Source organism: Daldinia caldariorum (assembly GCF_022478825.1).
Source record: "Daldinia caldariorum strain CBS 122874 unplaced genomic scaffold F4812scaffold_7, whole genome shotgun sequence".
NCBI classification, from domain to species: domain Eukaryota; kingdom Fungi; phylum Ascomycota; class Sordariomycetes; order Xylariales; family Hypoxylaceae; genus Daldinia; species Daldinia caldariorum.
The window spans coordinates 77,724-94,821 of NW_025953043.1; the positions used below are offsets into that span (position 1 = coordinate 77,724).

The 17,098-nt window shown below is 46.3% G+C and overlaps 7 protein-coding genes across 7 annotated transcripts; 3 read left to right on the plus strand and 4 right to left on the minus strand.

The window, feature by feature from the left end:
- Nucleotides 1-27: 27 nt before the first annotated feature.
- Nucleotides 28-2,014, minus strand: F4812DRAFT_425786 (vacuolar protein sorting-associated protein VPS4). Its single transcript, XM_047933954.1, has 3 exons — nt 1,043-2,014; nt 528-978; nt 28-466 (listed from the first exon to the last, which is right to left on the minus strand). The coding sequence occupies exons 1-3, from the start codon at nt 1,675-1,677 to the stop codon at nt 245-247; spliced, it is 1,308 nt and encodes a 435-aa protein (XP_047790476.1). The 5' UTR covers nt 1,678-2,014; the 3' UTR covers nt 28-244.
- Nucleotides 2,015-2,224: 210 nt separating this feature from the next.
- Nucleotides 2,225-3,250, plus strand: F4812DRAFT_425790 (Prefoldin beta-like protein). The gene is made up of 3 exons (XM_047933955.1): nt 2,225-2,552; nt 2,615-2,739; nt 2,833-3,250. Exons 1-3 carry the CDS (start codon nt 2,421-2,423, stop codon nt 2,960-2,962), a joined length of 387 nt encoding a protein of 128 aa, XP_047790477.1. The 5' UTR covers nt 2,225-2,420; the 3' UTR covers nt 2,963-3,250.
- A 383-nt stretch (nt 3,251-3,633) lies between these two features.
- On the plus strand, nt 3,634-5,834 carry F4812DRAFT_357209 (uncharacterized protein). The gene is made up of 3 exons (XM_047931792.1): nt 3,634-3,903; nt 3,967-5,294; nt 5,388-5,834. The coding sequence occupies exons 1-3, from the start codon at nt 3,760-3,762 to the stop codon at nt 5,599-5,601; spliced, it is 1,686 nt and encodes a 561-aa protein (XP_047790478.1). The 5' UTR covers nt 3,634-3,759; the 3' UTR covers nt 5,602-5,834.
- A 223-nt stretch (nt 5,835-6,057) lies between these two features.
- Nucleotides 6,058-6,561, minus strand: F4812DRAFT_425795 (uncharacterized protein). The gene has a single exon (XM_047933956.1). It carries the CDS (start codon nt 6,538-6,540, stop codon nt 6,067-6,069), a length of 474 nt encoding a protein of 157 aa, XP_047790479.1. The 5' UTR covers nt 6,541-6,561; the 3' UTR covers nt 6,058-6,066.
- Nucleotides 6,562-6,670: 109 nt separating this feature from the next.
- On the minus strand, nt 6,671-8,990 carry F4812DRAFT_357071 (CNVH-domain-containing protein). The gene is made up of 4 exons (XM_047931791.1): nt 8,554-8,990; nt 7,895-8,447; nt 7,401-7,804; nt 6,671-7,338 (listed from the first exon to the last, which is right to left on the minus strand). Exons 1-4 carry the CDS (start codon nt 8,865-8,867, stop codon nt 6,801-6,803), a joined length of 1,809 nt encoding a protein of 602 aa, XP_047790480.1. The 5' UTR covers nt 8,868-8,990; the 3' UTR covers nt 6,671-6,800.
- A 1-nt stretch (nt 8,991) lies between these two features.
- Nucleotides 8,992-9,603, plus strand: F4812DRAFT_357252 (uncharacterized protein). Its single transcript, XM_047931793.1, has one exon. It carries the CDS (start codon nt 9,115-9,117, stop codon nt 9,535-9,537), a length of 423 nt encoding a protein of 140 aa, XP_047790481.1. The 5' UTR covers nt 8,992-9,114; the 3' UTR covers nt 9,538-9,603.
- Nucleotides 9,604-14,072: 4,469 nt separating this feature from the next.
- F4812DRAFT_357298 (DEAD-domain-containing protein) lies at nt 14,073-16,225 on the minus strand. Its single transcript, XM_047931794.1, has 2 exons — nt 16,209-16,225; nt 14,073-16,147 (listed from the first exon to the last, which is right to left on the minus strand). The coding sequence occupies exon 2, from the start codon at nt 16,047-16,049 to the stop codon at nt 14,349-14,351; it is 1,701 nt and encodes a 566-aa protein (XP_047790482.1). The 5' UTR covers nt 16,050-16,147; nt 16,209-16,225; the 3' UTR covers nt 14,073-14,348.
- Between the last annotated feature and the right edge of the window lie 873 nt (nt 16,226-17,098).

Here is a 17,098-nt window from a genome sequence, read left to right on the forward strand (position 1 = left end):
GATCTAGGTTTGACTGGTACTTCGTATAAAGTTGACGTAGATGATTTCGACTGTATGGTATCTATTATTAGTATGTTTCTAAGAAGTACGGTCGGTAATTATCAGTTGTCATGATATCTAGCACAAACAATCATACATATATCAATGGCCAACGACCTCGAACAGGTAACCGCAAAGTGCCCAAACAATGATGAAGTTCGCCCAAAACGCCTTGTAATGCCGGTGCGCTCCGTAGCCTTCTTCCTCAGTTCCCTTCGCTTCCAAACTCCTTGGTCCATTCCGAATTCCGCTTGAGATCCTCTGTAGAAACCGTCGGCCTTGATGACTTGATGGCCTTTACGAAGTCCTTGAAGTCGACCAGAGGTTCCAGCAGCTTATCTGGATCAACGTCATCCCATGTCATTTCTTTCGCCTGGGGATCCCCTGGCGAGCATGGTGTTACGAATGTCTTCCCATCCTTTTGTACCTGTGAATTGGTAATTAGTAACGGGGTAAACTACTCGCGTATGAATTGTTTTTCTGGTTACCTCTTTGAAATGTGTGGCTTGTTGAATCTTGCGTATTGGCTGCATGAGAGCATCTTGTACAGCAATGGTAATATCACTTCCTGAATAACCCTCGGCAAGTTTTGCTAATTCCCGGTAGTCTTCGTTCTTCAGCGTTGTTGGTGTTTCTCCCACGGCCAGCTTGAACATGGTTGTCCTTGCAGCAAGATCTGGGAGGCTGATGTGTACTCTTCGTTGGAATCGCCTTCGGATAGCAGCGTCTAGTTGCCAGGGGATGTTGGTTGCGCCTAATACCAAGACGCCCGTCGAGTCTTTACCAACACCATCCATTTGCACCAACATCTCGGTCTTGATTCTTCGGGAAGCTTCGGATTCGCCTTCGCCTCGGGGGCCGCAGAGAGCGTCGACTTCGTCGATGAAGATGATGGATGGCTTGTTTTCTCGCGCCATAGCAAAGAGCTGCTTGACTAGCCTACGGGCCATGTAAATGTTAATTCACCGTCCCTTGAATGGGGACATGGCCTTCGGAGACGCACCTTTCGCTTTCACCCATCCATTTGCTCACCAGGTCACTACTGCTCACGCTGAAGAATGTGCTGTTTGCCTCTGTGGCGACTGCCTTTGCCAAGTAACTCTTACCCGTACCGGGAGGACCGTAAAGCAGAATACCCTTCCACGGTTTGCGCTTCCCCTGGAATAGGTTAGGAAACTTGATGGGTAGTAATACAGCCTCTTTTAATGCTTCCTTTGCGCCGTCTAGTCCAGCAACATCGTCCCATTTAACATTCGGCCGGTCCTGTAAGATAGCACCGGCGAGAGCGTTCCTCAACTTCTTGCTATCCTCGTCGACGCCATCTTCGCCATTCTGCTTCCCCTTGCCCGTTCCGCCTGTTGAAGAGCCATTAGCTCCAACCAAACCAGGCTTCTTACGCTTCGCATCGGCATCGGCGAGGTGGGCTTTCAACTTTTCGGCGCGGTCCATGTATTCGCCCGTCTTCTGACGGATCATTTCCTTCGACTTGGGGTTCTTCTCCCATTTTAAGGCCAGCATAAATAACTCGAGGGACTGGTAGTAGAGTTGATAGGCCTTTTCGTATTCGGCCTCCTTATCGGCGGTCACAGCACGATGTACTGTGTCGATCGCTCGACTGAGAAAATCGGTGTTGGACATTCTCGAGCCTGTTGTATTTGGAACCGATACGAATTGTGGTATATTGATTGAGATATGGTGAGAGGACGGCAGACGGGACAGACAGATAGGCAGTTTCTTTTTTTATAGGTTTTTTTATTCTGTCTTTTTGGTTGTCGAGCCTTCGGCGCTGGACTTAATCTGGGCTGGAATTGCAACTATTTACGGTACGATACAAATTAAGAAGGTCCGCTTATGTACTTTCGTCTAGCAAAAGGTCGGCGGTAAGTGGTACCTTCCAATGACGAATAAGATATGTGGAGTAAGAGGTACCTATTCTGTACAACTTGCTCCGTCTACAATAGCACGGGCATGAATGGGTTAGATTTAAAGGATACCTATCTTATCTTAGAGGGGTATATTATATTATCGATTGGTTGGCATGGCTACCACTCTTATGTGTTATGTACATAAGATTGTAGCCAACTGCGTAAGCCACAACCCTGAAGCAGCCACATCTAACACAAATCAAGTTCCACGCAGCACAAGGGTGTGTTGCAAGTCAGGTAGGTAATTGCAAGTCCTTCACCATTCTACGGATATATCGTCTTATATCTACGTGTGTACCAAAAGTACAGTGTATTGTTACAAACTAACCCAAAGGTGTAACACTACCAGATAAAACCTTTTATATCGATAAACGGGATTGCAACAATACAAATTTATTTATTATTTTTTTTTTTTTAAAAAAAACCCTTGGCAGCATATATCAACGTGGACGGATCATGGCCGAAGTTCAAGCTCGCCTTCAGAGCCTCTCCGAAGAATTCACCAAATTGCAGCAGGAGCTGCAAACTGCTGTGCAATCGCGGCAGAAGCTTGAGGCCCAGAAGCAAGAGAATGCAAACGTGCAAAAAGTCAGTTCAGGATGTCATCAAATCATCTAAGACCCTGCGATCATAGGACTTATAGGAGATAGGAATTTGAGCGCCTTAAGGACGGCGAAAACATCTACAAACTTGTTGGCCCAATTTTATTGAAGCAAGATAAAATCGAGGCGGAGAGCACGGTAAACGGACGGTTAGAGTTTATCGGCAAAGAATTGTAAGGTTTACTACTACCAACTTCTCCTTATTCTTCTTTTATATGATAGATATAGGTGCTTGGGAATTACTGTATAAACTAATGTTTCTACAGGGAGAGAACAGAAGACCAGATCAAGGATCTACAAGAGAAAATAGAGAAGAAAAAGGGAGAGATTATCCAAGCTCAAGCAGGGTTACAAGCGGGAGGTGGCGCTCCAGGGAAGGTTGCGGCAAAGGGTTAACAAACCATGAAACGATTCTAGCTTATAGGAGAGCCCAGAGAGCTGAGGTTTTCTTATAGGAAACGGAATAAATGAAGGTTATGAATAGGTACCTACTGACATTGAAAGGTGGAGGAACTATGGCGTTGGTCTATTAGGTCCCTCTTACATATAACTTAGGAGCTCAAAGTTTAGGTTCGACGAGATATGTGCTATTTCACGTACCTACCTAATGCTACTATATGTGAATATATATATATAATAAGTAAGATGATGCATTAAATTATTAAAGCATAGGTATCTAATGAATGACTTGCAACTTATTAGGATAATAAAAGTAGCTGCCTGTATGATGATGGGCTAGAACATGACGTAACAGGCGTACCTATTTTGGTACAATACCTATACACTACATAAAATACCTAGAGACGTTAAGGTACATACATACAATACATGTATCTCCAAATGCCCCGCCATCCCAATTCAAACCCCGCCTAGGTCTTCGAATCTACTGTATTATATTGTGTTGCCTACCTTCATACTTAAAATTAATTCTAGCGCTTAGTACCCGGGAAGGTCACAAGCCGCGTCGCCCTCCAACATCAACACCTTTCCTTTTTTTTTTTCTTTTCGTCGCAAACCACCCACCACTCCACTTAATTTTAGGCAGCTAGAAAGACGAGCTCCCCTCTCATATAATACATGGAGACATGACAAATATTTATTGATTAAACTCGAATGAAGCTCTATTCCATATATTTCCTACGGTTTACTCTCTGGAGTATAGCCTGCTGCGCAGTGGCGTAAATGATGCGAGAATGGCTTCGACTACTCCTATGTCTCCGTTCGCCAACCGCCCACTCGCTATCAAGGAGATTGTTAGTGAGGCAGAGGGTTTTAAGTGGGATCCTGATATACCCATGAAATTCTGGCTGCGCACCGCCAACATGCTATTCCTTGAGGTAAGTGACATCGTTGTCGTATCTATCTCGTCCGATGTAGCCGCTAACTTTTGATCTCCCCAGGGAAGAAGCTATTTGAGTGATGGCAACTTCGCTCAAGCCTATCTCATCTACATGCGATACTTAGACCTCGTCACGAATAGACTGCCCAAGCATCCCGATGCTAAAAACCCCGAGGAAAGGAGAGCTCTCCACAAACTATACAAGTCCCTTGGAGATGTCATGTCCAACCTCGAGAAGATTAAACCAATCATCGAGGACAATTACAATGGATGGCTGGCACATTCGAAGAAACAGGGCCGCCAAAAGCAGGAGGCCAACCGGCCCCAGCCTCATTCGCCATTGGCCTACGAAGAGCGCGCATCCCGAGACCCTGCCCTGTCTTCCACACATCGATTGCTCGATGCTGGCAATAACAGGGATCTTGCAGTTGAATTGGCTGAGAGAGAATTTCGTCGCAGGGATACCGATAGGGGGGCGTCTAGAAATATTGGAATATCGCACGAGGATAAGCAATCCAAACGCGATATGAGCTTCTGGAACAACTGGACGAACGAGCTAGCTGATAGGCAAGCTGAAGACGAGGAGATTTTCCGAAAGAAGATGGAGTCAACGAGAAGGGCATTAGATGGAGACGAGAGTGACTACGCAAACGATATTCCGCGAACAGACTCGCGGCCTCTAGCGGCGACGAGTCCTCTGACAAACTATCGATACCCGTCTATCGCTCAATCTCAGCCTATTCGATATGAGCCTGACCACGTTCATGCTAGGAAACCATCAGCTCCTCAGCCTCCTCGTCCGCCCAAGGAAGATATCCTTCGCCGGCATGAAATTAGTCCTAGTCGTACTCCTGTGCCTGAGCTGCCCGCCAAAGTGCAGATATCTCCTGAGAGGACGCTCCTAACTCCCGAAACACCCCAGGAACTTCCTACGCCCCCGCCCAAGATACGTGAGCCGTCCCCCGTACCCCAGGGGCAACAGCGTCTTACATTCAAACCGGCGGCTTACCTGGAGAGCGGTGAACCACTCCGTTCTGTCTTTTTGCCTAGCCAATTACGTCATAAATTCCTATCCATCGCTGCGGAGAAGACGCGGCGTGGGCTCGAGATGTGCGGTATCCTCTGCGGAGCCGCCGTTAAGAACGCCTTGTTCGTGCGTTGTCTATTGATTCCCGAGCAAACCAGCACCCCAGATACTTGCGAGACGGAAAATGAAAACACGATGCTAGAATACTGTATGAATAACGATCTGATAATATTAGGTTGGATCCATACGCACCCCACCCAAACCTGCTTTATGAGTTCGAGGGACCTGCATACACAGTCTGGTTACCAGATCATGTTGCCGGAAAGCATAGCTATCGTCTGTGCCCCGAGCTTTGAGCCTTCGTAAGTTTTCTGCTTGCCATCTGCTTGCTATATTCACCTTTTGGTTCGTGTGCGGCATGTCTAGTTGCTAATATACTACTATCCTATTCATAGTTATGGCATATTCCGCCTCACCAAGCCTCCTGGCTTAGACTATATCCTTGGTTGCACACAGAGCAGTACTTTTCACCCACATGCTATGGATAACCTCTATACGAAGGCGCAGTCTCCACCGGGTCACGTTTACGAGACTGATAAGTTGGAATTCGACGTGCACGACCTCCGACCAGGCGCCCGTAATAGCACCGTGCATCACAAGAGCTTTTAGGACATGATGTCTAATGGGATGGGTTGTGGCGCGCAAGCATGTGCTCTACTCATATGCGCTCTATGCGCCCTCTGCTCGTGGGGAGCGAATAGGTGGCCGGATAGACCGGGATCCAATCATAGACGCAACAGGGTAAAATGATTGGTGTGGCTTTTTTGTTGTTATTTCTTGCCTGATATTTTGGGTCGTTGCCACCTGATTAGCGCAGCATGGACGGGGGCTCACAACTGCATAGCATGGGCGTTACGGAGACTTTTTAGTTTTCTTGTTACTCTTCATTTCATTGCCGCCGGCTTATTCTTAGCTGAGACCTCTAGAATGGGAGGCCGAAAGAACTTCACGGTTTTTATGTCACAAGCATGTGTTTGTACAAAAGGTTAGGTAAAAAGACGCATGAAAGAAGTAATGAGACTTGATTTTGAGTAAAATTGATTTGAAAAAAGCTAAAACTATGAGAAAAAAAAACTAATCTGTTTCTCCATGGAGGTCTCTCCTCCCTTTCCAATTGCACCGGTACTCAAAAGACGATTCTTTGCAGAATTCGGAGGTTTGTTTCAAGCGTCCCATCTCGTCCAACACGCACGCAACTCCTTTAAACGAGAAAATAACAAGAAATTGATTCAAAAGAGAAAACAAAAATGGATCAAAATCAAAGCAAACAAGACTTGTAACTCTCTGTCTCCCTCCTTCCGATCTGGGTGTTGATAAATGATAACGATGTTGATAGTGTCGGCTGTGCCGTATTCCCCTGTTCCCTAGTATTCTTACAGACGAATGGTAGATGAAAACGACAGTAAAGCTGATAAAACGCCAACCAGCCCAAGTACGTTGTATGTTGTGTGTGTTTGTGTTTGTGTGGTATATTTGTTTGGTATTTGTCCCTGTCCCCGCGCTACGCCTCAATCTTGGAGGACTTGTTCCGTTATATATAATGTCCATATATGCATATAAAAAAAAAAAATAGAAACTGATCGAAAATTTGGTCGTTTTTTATTGTTTCGTTTGTCCCCTGCCTGCAGGCCGTTTGCCGTGCCTTCGTGTCGCGTTTGTGTGTATGTGTGTGTGGTCTCGTGTCGTATCGTCCGTCAAATCAGAAAAGGTTTGTTACTCGTGCCGTTAGAAAATGAAGAAGAAGAAGTTGCTTAACATGCGTCGTAGGTATAGTGGCGATACCCGTCATTCGTAAAAGGGTCTTCTAGTCATACTACGCGCTGCTGCCGGGGCCGAGACCAGCTCTTACGCCAGACGGGAATGCCTATGACGCTGTGCCAGCGCTTGGGGTTCGTGCTGGGCTTGGTGTTGGCGTTGCCGGGGACGTTGGTCTGAGAGGCGTTCTTGGCTCCGTCCTTGAGGACCGACTTGTCGGAGCTGGCGCGCGTCGAACTCGATGCTGTGTTGGCTGCCTCGGGAACTGCCTTGGCGGGTTCGGTTGCTGTGGCCTCGGTCGGTGTAGCTTCGGTACCGTTGATTTCTGGGACCTTGTCGGCAGCCTCGAGCTCGCTGACGGTATCAGGCTGAGGTGCTTCAGCTTCGTTTGATGCTTCGGCTTCGGCTTCGGCTGCTGTCTCGGGAGCCTCAATAGCCTCAATCTCAGGCTCTTCGGGCTCTTCCACTATGACCTGAGGAGGGTCTTCCGGCTTAAGCTCTAGAATCTGGGAGCGCTGCTTCAAGGTCTCGATCTCTACTAGCGTATTCTGCCATTCCTCAATAGTTTCACCTTGCAACTGCTTGAATACCCTGTGTGCCATCGTGTTAGTTAAGTGTAACAAAATACGGCATTTGTGGGTTTAAGGTCTTACTTCTTCATGGTCGCATATAGGGAGAGGTCAGCAAGAAGGTTCAAGTTCTGCTTCTCCAGCCAAGCTGCGAGTCCGTTCTTCCACACGTCGATCTCGGGGTTGAAAGAGGCGCTTAGGAATTCAGCAGCGGCAGCGATGTGCTCGGGGACGATTAGGTTGCGGAGAGCCTCGGAAACGAAGCTTCCCAGCTTCGCCTCTTGGACCTGGCTTCGGGCGTGGGGGTCTTCGATCGCATTGACGGCTTGGTCCTCGACAAAGATGTCAGAGGCGTTGCTAAGAGCAGCCCCAAGGATTGTTCCGATGATTGGGCTTTCAGAGGCACGTCCGATGAAGGCGCCAATAGCAAGACCGACTGTAAAGGATGCTGAATTTGCGCTAGTTGCGATTTCATAGTAGCTCTGGTTCTAAATATTTAACTTGACGTTAGCATCATGATATATGATATAATGGCCAAAGCCACTATGATAGTCTAAGGGTTAGGTGGAATGACTAACCTCAGTTCGAGTCTCATCCTTGGATCGATGTAATCCGGCGATGGAGGGTCCGAAGACTGGGATTTGTTCAGCGACTACGGTCGTCCAATGTTCTCTCTCGGTAGGGTCGGCACTGGGAAGAAATGGTAAGCTACCTATACTGGACTTGAACTCATAACACAGGCTTAAATACGTGGAGGGGAGCGGAGCCAGGACAAGACGGGTAAAAGCCTTTAATACATAGTGACAAACATACGGCTTGGAAAAGCTTAGACGTCCCTTCCGGTTCACGATGCAGGCGCTCAGATCAACCTCGGCCGGATGGTGAACGCCCTCGTAGTCCTGGAGTTCGCCGAAGAGCCGGAGGCGGTTGGATTCCCGCTCGAGCCTGAAGTTTCGGCCAGTCCGCGAGTAATGCCTCTCGTCGATCTCGAATTTGCTACCGATGTTGCCGAAGTATTCGTCGAGATCAATCTCCGACACGTGGAACTTGCCATCCCTGCCGACGGCTAGGCCCCGCAGAATGGCGTTATCGAGCGTCAAGCCTGCGGTGTAGAGTAGGAGGGAATCGCCGCTACGGAGGAATTAGTTACTGATATCGTCATTATATCTCCGAGGGTGTCATTTTAATTGAATTAAAATGTAAAAAAAAAAAAAAAAAAAAAAAAAAAAAGACATACAGCTTCTGGAACTCGAGGTTACCGTCCCGATTTCTAACGAATAGATCTAGATTGATGGAAGTCTCTTCGGCATATCCACCAGCTATGGTTCGTAGCCGGGCATATAGTATTGGACCACGAAGGTGGACCGACCACTCCTGGGCGGTATTGTGCCAGCGGTCCATGGTAACATCGAAGACGCCATCATTGTTTCCAATATGCTCGTTGAGGTTGAGCCTGGACGAGGTCCAAGAGCCATCTTCAGGCTTTCGCACTTCGGCGACGAGCCACGAGCCGCGAAGCTCGATGTTCTTCGAAGTCAACGAGAAAGCCATTATGAGCTCTCTGTTCTCCTTCTCTTCTTCTATTCGGTGTGTTAGTCTGTGTATAGACCGTCTAGAAGAAGAAGAAGAAAAAGAAGAATAGTATTGAGTAACAGCCAGTCGGATATGCTGAAGCTGAACTGGGTCTTATTCTTATTACCCAATATTCTTGAAGAAATCTTTATGAAAAAAAAGTCCTACCTTTTGATGTTTGATGTAATTTTGAGTCTACCAAGGTTCCAACTCGTCTAACAGCTCCATGACAGGACCGGGCGTATTATTATACCTTGATCTGGCTCCATATAATTTCCTCGGGGCCCATATACGATTGCATTTTTTTCTTCCTTTTTTTCATAATTCTGAATCTGCTATGCCATTTGTTTGTAACTCCCGCCACCTCACAGCGATGAGCTGTAATGCCTGCATGGAGCGTTGGCCTTCTCGCTTTTTTATTGGCTGCTTCATTTGCATTGACATGTTCCTGTCTAACGGGGCTTTCCCGCCGACGCATGGCCGCACGGTGTTTCGAGCCCGAAACGCAAAAGCAGCTCTGTCGAGTTGGCAGCCGTCAAAACCAATAGGCGGGTCTTGGACTAAATGGCCACGAATGCTTCGAGTTAGGTTCGCGATGTGGCACTCGCACAGGCAAAGTCGCGGCTGGGAAAAGAGGGAGAGTGGATAGGGAATCGCTAGGGATCGCTAGGGATCGTGAAGGATTAGTAGAGATCACATGGGTTGGTGCATATGGAACGCATGCGATTGGGAGAAAAGATCGTATCATGTTCTTTTTACGGTGGTGTATCGCTACCAATCCAGACTTACCGCCTCAACCCAACCTCCCCCCTCTACCTAGTTTGGTACTTTTTATGCATACCACTACTGTATGCACTTAAGGTACCCTCCCTCGCTCTTCACGATCGTATTGTAGGTATTGTATAATTCATGAAGTGAGAATTAAGACAGGTAAGTACTTACTTAAGGTTAGGTACTAGTTACCGAAGACCAAGACGAATCGTTAGAACAGCTGGTGTGATTTGCGTAATCCGATCGTCTCTTTTCATTTAGCCTAGTTACATACCTATTATTCGAATTTGGGCAAACTCGTGCTACGATTCGGATGGATCTGCGTGCTCTCGGACCCGCTCTGTCAATCTGGTCAGTCTGATACGAGTAACGGAACGCATCAGCTGGATTCCTGATAACTTCTTCCAATCCAAGCGGGAGGGGATAATACTAGTACTATACTACTATAGTATAGTAGTATTGTACCATGATCTGGCTCACCGTCTGATAGCCCATACAGGCTGACAGGGCCCCCCGGTATGCCCAAACCGTGCATGCCGCGTCTCGCCCACTGTTAAGAGAAATAGCTTGGCAGTCTGCAGGTCTCGTCGCCAGCTCAGCAAGGCGATTGGGCTTCTACTACCTTAGCTGTGGTCCCTGCGTCGAGAATCCACCTCTCCGCAGGTCCCATCGTTCAAACGTAACGCATATCCACCAGCGCTAGGCATCCATTCTTGTTCCAATTCTTCCTTTGAGATCCGATTGAACCCGTCCTCCCTCGCTCATTTTCCCCATAACCTTGACGTCCTTTATCCCACCATCGATGCCGTCGTGACGATGATTGATCAACAGAAACTTTAGCATCGTGTCCACTAACCCCCCCCTTCACATGCTTTCATTCGCACTGCGCCCCAGAAAGCACATCATGAACCAGCCTGATAAGAGCCGGAGTTGGGACTTGGATCTAGGTCGCCACTCTAAAGAGAGCCTTGGTCAAGCGTGCTTTGGTCCGTGGCCCCGCTGCCGATCTCGGTGAGGATTGGGAGAGCAGCTATTATCCCTCCGTTATATACGAATCAGAGCTTCGCTGGAGATGGCAGTTGCTATGCTAGACGTGGGGCGCAGTATGCGTCATGTACGCAAAGAAAGAGCAGCTTCTGCTTCTGCTTCATGTAATTAAGCAGTAAGTTCGTGCCGCTCGAACCGCAGCTCGTTATGTCCCAGCCTCGCTTGGTATAACGCACCGACTCGGACACCGCAATTTTTCCTACGGTGACATGGATAGAAGTTGAAATGAACGGACTCCCGGTGAGTCACCGGGAAGAACTCGATGCTCGGAAGTCTTGTCGGAACATAGCTACCGTAAATGATACCGCGCCGGGTTGAAAGCCGGACGTTCCCGTGTCTTGCTCATATCTCATGAGGCCATGCTATCGCAAAGATCGTCGGCTTACAGTCCGTTTACAGGCAGTATACAAGCCGTACACATGTCCAAAAGTTGTCTAGTCATAGTTGACTTACAGTAAAAACGGTAGAAGGATCTATCATGAGGTCACATTGAGTAAAGCAAGTGAGGTATGCTAAGGATCAACTAGAAATGTATGAGGAATCGAAAAAGGAACTATACCTGCCCATCACTTGTTATCTTCTTTCATCGTCTCAAGAACGAGGCGAGAAAAAAAATAGAAAATAGAAAATAGAAAAAAAAGAGTCAATTCTGGTTGACGCTACGATAGTTCTGTATTTGGTGAGTGCCTAGAACGTCGAAAAGATGAGCATGTGAGGTCGGTAGAGTTGAAAAGTTGGGCAGCATTGCCTTAGCGGTCTTTAGTTGGTTCGCCTCACTCTGGCGACCAGGCGATTTGGTGACTTGGTGACTAAACTTTCTATTATTATTATTATTTTTTTTAAAAAAAAAAGTTATATGAAAAGGGAATGGCCTGGATAAGCTGGACAAATACGAGTAACTTACCTAACCTAACCTGATAACAGGTAAAGTACATGAAGTATTTGTAAGACGTATACTCAGTGCGCCAAGACAGTAAAAGTTATAATATATACGGTATCTACCTAATCTAGGTAGCTTCTGACGGTTTAGATTCACACATTACCTCATACTAGGTACGTTAAAATAATAATAAACCAATCAGATAACTACCTTAGGTACCTAACCTACCTAAGGTAGCGTAATATGTATGAACATATCGAACACCGCTATGGCTTGATCGATTCCTTTCGCTTTCAACTTTTTTTTTTCAACACGTCATATCCGGCCGTACTATTAGGCCAGAGTATATCGTCGTATATCGAAAAGTTTTACCTATGATTTCTAATCTCGGATTAAGTCGCGGTATACTATTTTGTTAGCAAATAAGGGAAGGATCAGATTACTCTACGGCCGTGTAAGATCTGAAGATCTGAAGATCTGAATATCTTCAGCTATCCTCTCCCAAGAGATTTGATAGGCTGATAGGTTATCCTTTTAATAATATTCTATCATGGGGGGCCGCCATAACTTCACTATAGTAGCGATGGATTGCACGTAAATATCATGACTCTCTGCCCCCCTGGGCTTCGCCCTCGTACGCTTCTTAAACTTACCACAACATGTCTTGACGCCACGGTTGTGTGATAGCCGTTCGATGGTTTGCTTATTCCAGTTGAGAAGCTGCAGTGAAAATTACCTTGACGTCTTCCTGTGTCTAGCGATATCATCTTGCTCGATGTACCGGTATATCTAACATTAAGATTAAGGGGAGAGTATAGCGATAGCCTCTATATCGAAAGAAACCCATGGCAGCCGGCATGGCATCACTTGGGCTATCAACGGCCTCGTCATTTTCATGGCTACAACCTCTGTCGCGCTTCTACACTTGCATCCTTACCCACGCTGGGTATCCTGCTCATGTATCACCGCATCTTCGCCGTCAGCCTGATTTTCCGATCCCAACTATTTGCCGTGAGCGTGGTAGTAAGGATACAGTATTCGGCGAGACGGAAATTCGTTGGTTCAGGTATTTTTTTGCTGGGGGTTTTTATGTATCCATCGCTTATTTCTTATAACGTATATGGATGGAAGCGGAATGGGGCGTATAAGTGGTAATACTAGGTTCAATCCACCTTCCGAGTCATTACTCATGGAAATGCATATGTCCCAAGACCGTTTAAAGCAACCGAGCCCTTTCATTTAACTGTTGTCAAAATTGCCAACGGTCACCGTTTTGAGATTACGACTGTACCTGTTATGAACGAATCGTATTATAGCTCGATGTTATACGTCTCTCCCTCCCTCTCTCTCTCTCTATATATATAGAACGTAGATTAACGGTAAGTAGGCGGCTAGCGAATTTGAGCTAGCAATATGCTTGACAGGATTGTCTGTCCACTTAGAGATGAACCTAATAACATAGAAACCCCAATTCAAGGGCGATTTAGATAGAGCAGACATTCGAGACACTCAATTTTACCAGAAAGCCTAGCCATAAACCCACAAGAAAGACTTTATACGGGAGCTAGGGGAGTCGAGTGCGTCAGTGTTAGTTAGTCGCAATAATGACGGCGTAGCAACGTGAGCAACCTACCAAACTTACACACTTACATTCCTCTATCAATTTGCTTACCCATTATACGGGTTTGCCTACGCGACGCACAGAAAAACAATTTCCAAAAAAAGGTAATGTTAGGTAGAGCCATGCCACCATTCCCCCTCTCTCAATGCCGCCAAACCACACTCCGATTGTAGGTGTAGGCGTCGTTCAACTCAAGACCCCGTATTTATCTACCTAAGGTATATATACATAATGGGGGCCATGGAATCGAAGCTCCTCCATCTGAAGGTCCGCTTCAAGTCCAAGCTCTCGCGTCCCCCTCACGTGCCTAAGCTCAAGTGGTACCCGAAGGCCGTCACCCGCGAAGAAGACGACTACTGCTATGGGGACCACCTCGGTCTTCTCGACGGGTGCTATGGGCGCTCCGACGCCAGCCCCCCTTGCAAATTCCCCGTGTCCAGCGAGGACGGCTTCGAGTCCGAAGGCGACAGGGGGATCGATGCGGATACGTACGAGCCGCTGAATCTGGACGGGCCGTGGTATAAGAGGCATGGGTGGCTTGAATAGAGAGGAAGATGCACCCAAAGAGATAAAGTCGATACAATCTCAACCCAACGAGGCCAGCTAGATAGATGTCGGATATATATTATGATGGGCTTGAACTGCGAGTCGCTGTTAGATAAAAGACGCGAGATTACTTTGAGCTTCTAAGAGAGCTACCGGTCTTAGAGGGGGTCACGATAAGTGTTCCACATGTTCTAGCTGGATGGTAGTTATACAACAGTTTCTATCTTTAACTACCCTACAGAAGTATACTGACAACCCCCTTTTTGTTGTTGATAAAGGGTTGCATTACACCGAGAAACATACAATTTTATTTTTCCTGTTACAGGATAAGAGTGGCGTTAAATGCTATTTAAGCTAGCCAAGAACAGAGTTCATCTCCTGTCCCTGTAAGGTGGTAAGCACATGTTATTTTAAATGCTCCAGATAGACCGTAGGACTTACTAAGCCTCTCGAGGGTTGCAAACATAATAGCTGGTTCAATTTTGAACCCTGAAGGTCTATGATACTTCACGTCCGCTTTGGTATCATAAGGTACCTTGTTGCCTTAGTACCTAAAAGTCTGATGACTGTAAGACTCCGCCATTCCATTCATGCTTCAAAGCATTTGGGTTCGGGGGGTAAGATCGACCACAAGCCCTGGAACGCCTTTCAAACCCATTTTACCGATCGTGCTCTTTTGCAACGGCGGAATCTCGGCTGCCCCGAGGCCGTTCAGGGCGAATTCGTTTGCTTCACGAACTAGTCGGGCAGGATCCCATCTCAATGGTTTGATGTAACTCTTGTAATAACCAAGCCAGCCTTGGTATGCTTTCCCCTGTGTATCCGGGTCGAGTTTCGCGGCAATGTTCGATACCTCCTGGCGGGCGCTTAAGTCCGCAGGCGCTTCCACGAAAGTAATGCCACGTAGTGTAGTTTTTGCAAATGAAGCCTCGTGAAACGTGATAATGAAGGTACCCTTTCCTTCAGCGCCTGCACGACCAGTTCGTCCAAGTCGATGGATATACGATTCCTTATCGGAAGGGATACCTGCTTGGAAGACGTTTGTCACCGAGGGGAAATCCATACCACGGGCGATAATATCCGTTGCTACCATAATACCACTCCGAGCTCGGCGGAACTCTTCGGTGACCTTTGTTCTCTTGCTCTGCGTCATTCGGGAATGCAGGGATACAACCGATGGTAGACTAGATGCTTCCTGCAGGACATGCACGTAGAAGTCTACCAGCCGTGCGGTTGGCACAAAAATTATAGCCTTGAAGGCTTCAGGACCGACAACCGCAAGTTCTTGTCGTAGTGCCCCAAGTAATCCAGCTGCCATATCAGAGAAAGTAGGGACGACGATGAGGTGTTGAGGGATACGCTCGTGTGTGTTGAGCTCGCCTTCTTTGATAGTAGATATGGATTTGTAGTCTTTGGATAGAACCAGGTTTGAAACTTTGTGGACGTATTCAGGGAGAGTTGCTGAAAAGAGCATGGACTGCCTCTTCCGGACATTTCTGTCGGGTAGGCATTTGATGATTTCCTTTAAAGAGTCCAAAAAGCCCATGTCTAAGAGCCTGTCGGCCTCGTCTAACACTAGCGTGTCGAGATACTGCAGTTTTTTAACAATACCGCTGGGCTCTCCGCTCAGATAATCTACTAGCCGACCGGGAGTGCCGACTAAGATATCACAGCCCTCTAGGATGAGTTGCCCCTCCGTGCTCTTGTTCGTACCACCGATAGCCGTACGGACCTTATACTGCTTTTGGCGCTGAAGCAGAGCATGCGCCTCATCCGCAATCTGTACCGCCAACTCTCTGGTTGGTGCAATAACAAGTAGTGAAATGCCGTTGCGCCGTCCGCTCGGGATATTCATTATTCTTTGAATGGCTGGTAGTAGAAAGGCGATGGTTTTTCCTGTGCCGGTCTTTGCTTGCGCTAACATATCGCATCCCTCTTTTAGAAGCGGGTAGATTGTTGCTGCTTGCACCGGCGTCATGTGTTCAAATTTCAAATCCTCCCTTATTGTTTTTAGTAATATGGGATGAACCAGATTATCCTCTGCGAGTGATGCAAAAGTCGGGGTATCTGTGGGCGTAGAGACCCTTGGTGTAGCATCCTGGGTCGTTTCTGAGGTTGAAGGCACATAAGAACCAGTAACTCCATCACCGTTGTTTGACAATGAAGAGTATTTAGATGCGGGTTGCCGCGGATGATTTGAGATGTGACCTTGACCTAGGTTTTGGGAATCTTTCCCATGCTTATTATTGCCTCTTCTTTTGGGGCGAAAATGAGAATGCCTCTTGGGTTCTTGCATGGTGAAAATTATATGCTGAAACCGGACAACAGGTTGTAATGGAACGAAAAATGGATGCAGCTTGAGAAGTTGTGAGGCTCCTCTAGCTTTTATTGGAACTTGTGTCAGTGTCATTTTTTTTATTCTTGTCGAAAAGATAGCTGTAGCGTTGGAACTTACAGCTTCTTTGATTCAGGTATGTTTTTTTTATTTTATTTTTTTATGTATATTATAGGCAAGTACATATCAAACGTACCTTTTATAAAGTTTCTTCTTAGTTTTCGCTAGTGTCTGCTGTTGCAGTGGCTGTTGCAGTACATAGTAGTACTACTACCAGTAAATTTAACGAATTTCACGTGCAGACGCGTTCGGGTCAGGGCGAGACTTTGAAATTTTGATTGAAATTTTGGAATTTCTTCCTACCCGAGAATTTTATTGGTCCATGCGCGAATATTTCCACAGACTTTTCACCTTTTTTTTTTTTTTCTTTTTTTCTCTCTCTCTCTCCTTTTTATTTTTTCCTTTTTCTTCTTTCATACACGTACTTACTCATAAAGCCATGTAGAGTCCAGACATACCTACGTACCTAATAAATTGGTATCACATCAATATTCATGTTAAGAAATGGTAGGATCTTCTAGAGCATTGAATTCTTTACCTGAAATTCATTATTGATTTCACCATAACTCACCCAAGTGTCTATCTCTACTTGGGTTGCTCTCCAATCTCCAAAAAGTCTAATCGGATTTTAAATTGGGCTTTTTTGACTTACACCCCTATGTCATCTGGCTCTCATTCCATCCGAAGATTGACCTTGCTTTCGTTCTTATTGCCTAAGAGTGTTAAGCTTCGCCCCGAGATTCTCTGGATGTATCCCTTCGGCTTTACAGCAAGTTCAGTGGGATGTATCTTGTTATGTCTGGCGCAAACATTACACAGGAAATCCAACTAGTAGATAGTAAAATATAGATAGTTTTTTTTTTTTTTTTTTTTTTTTTTTTTTTTTTTTTTTTGAAGTATTTTTTTCGGAGAACAAAAAAATAGAAAAAATAAAAAAAAAGTTAAAAAAA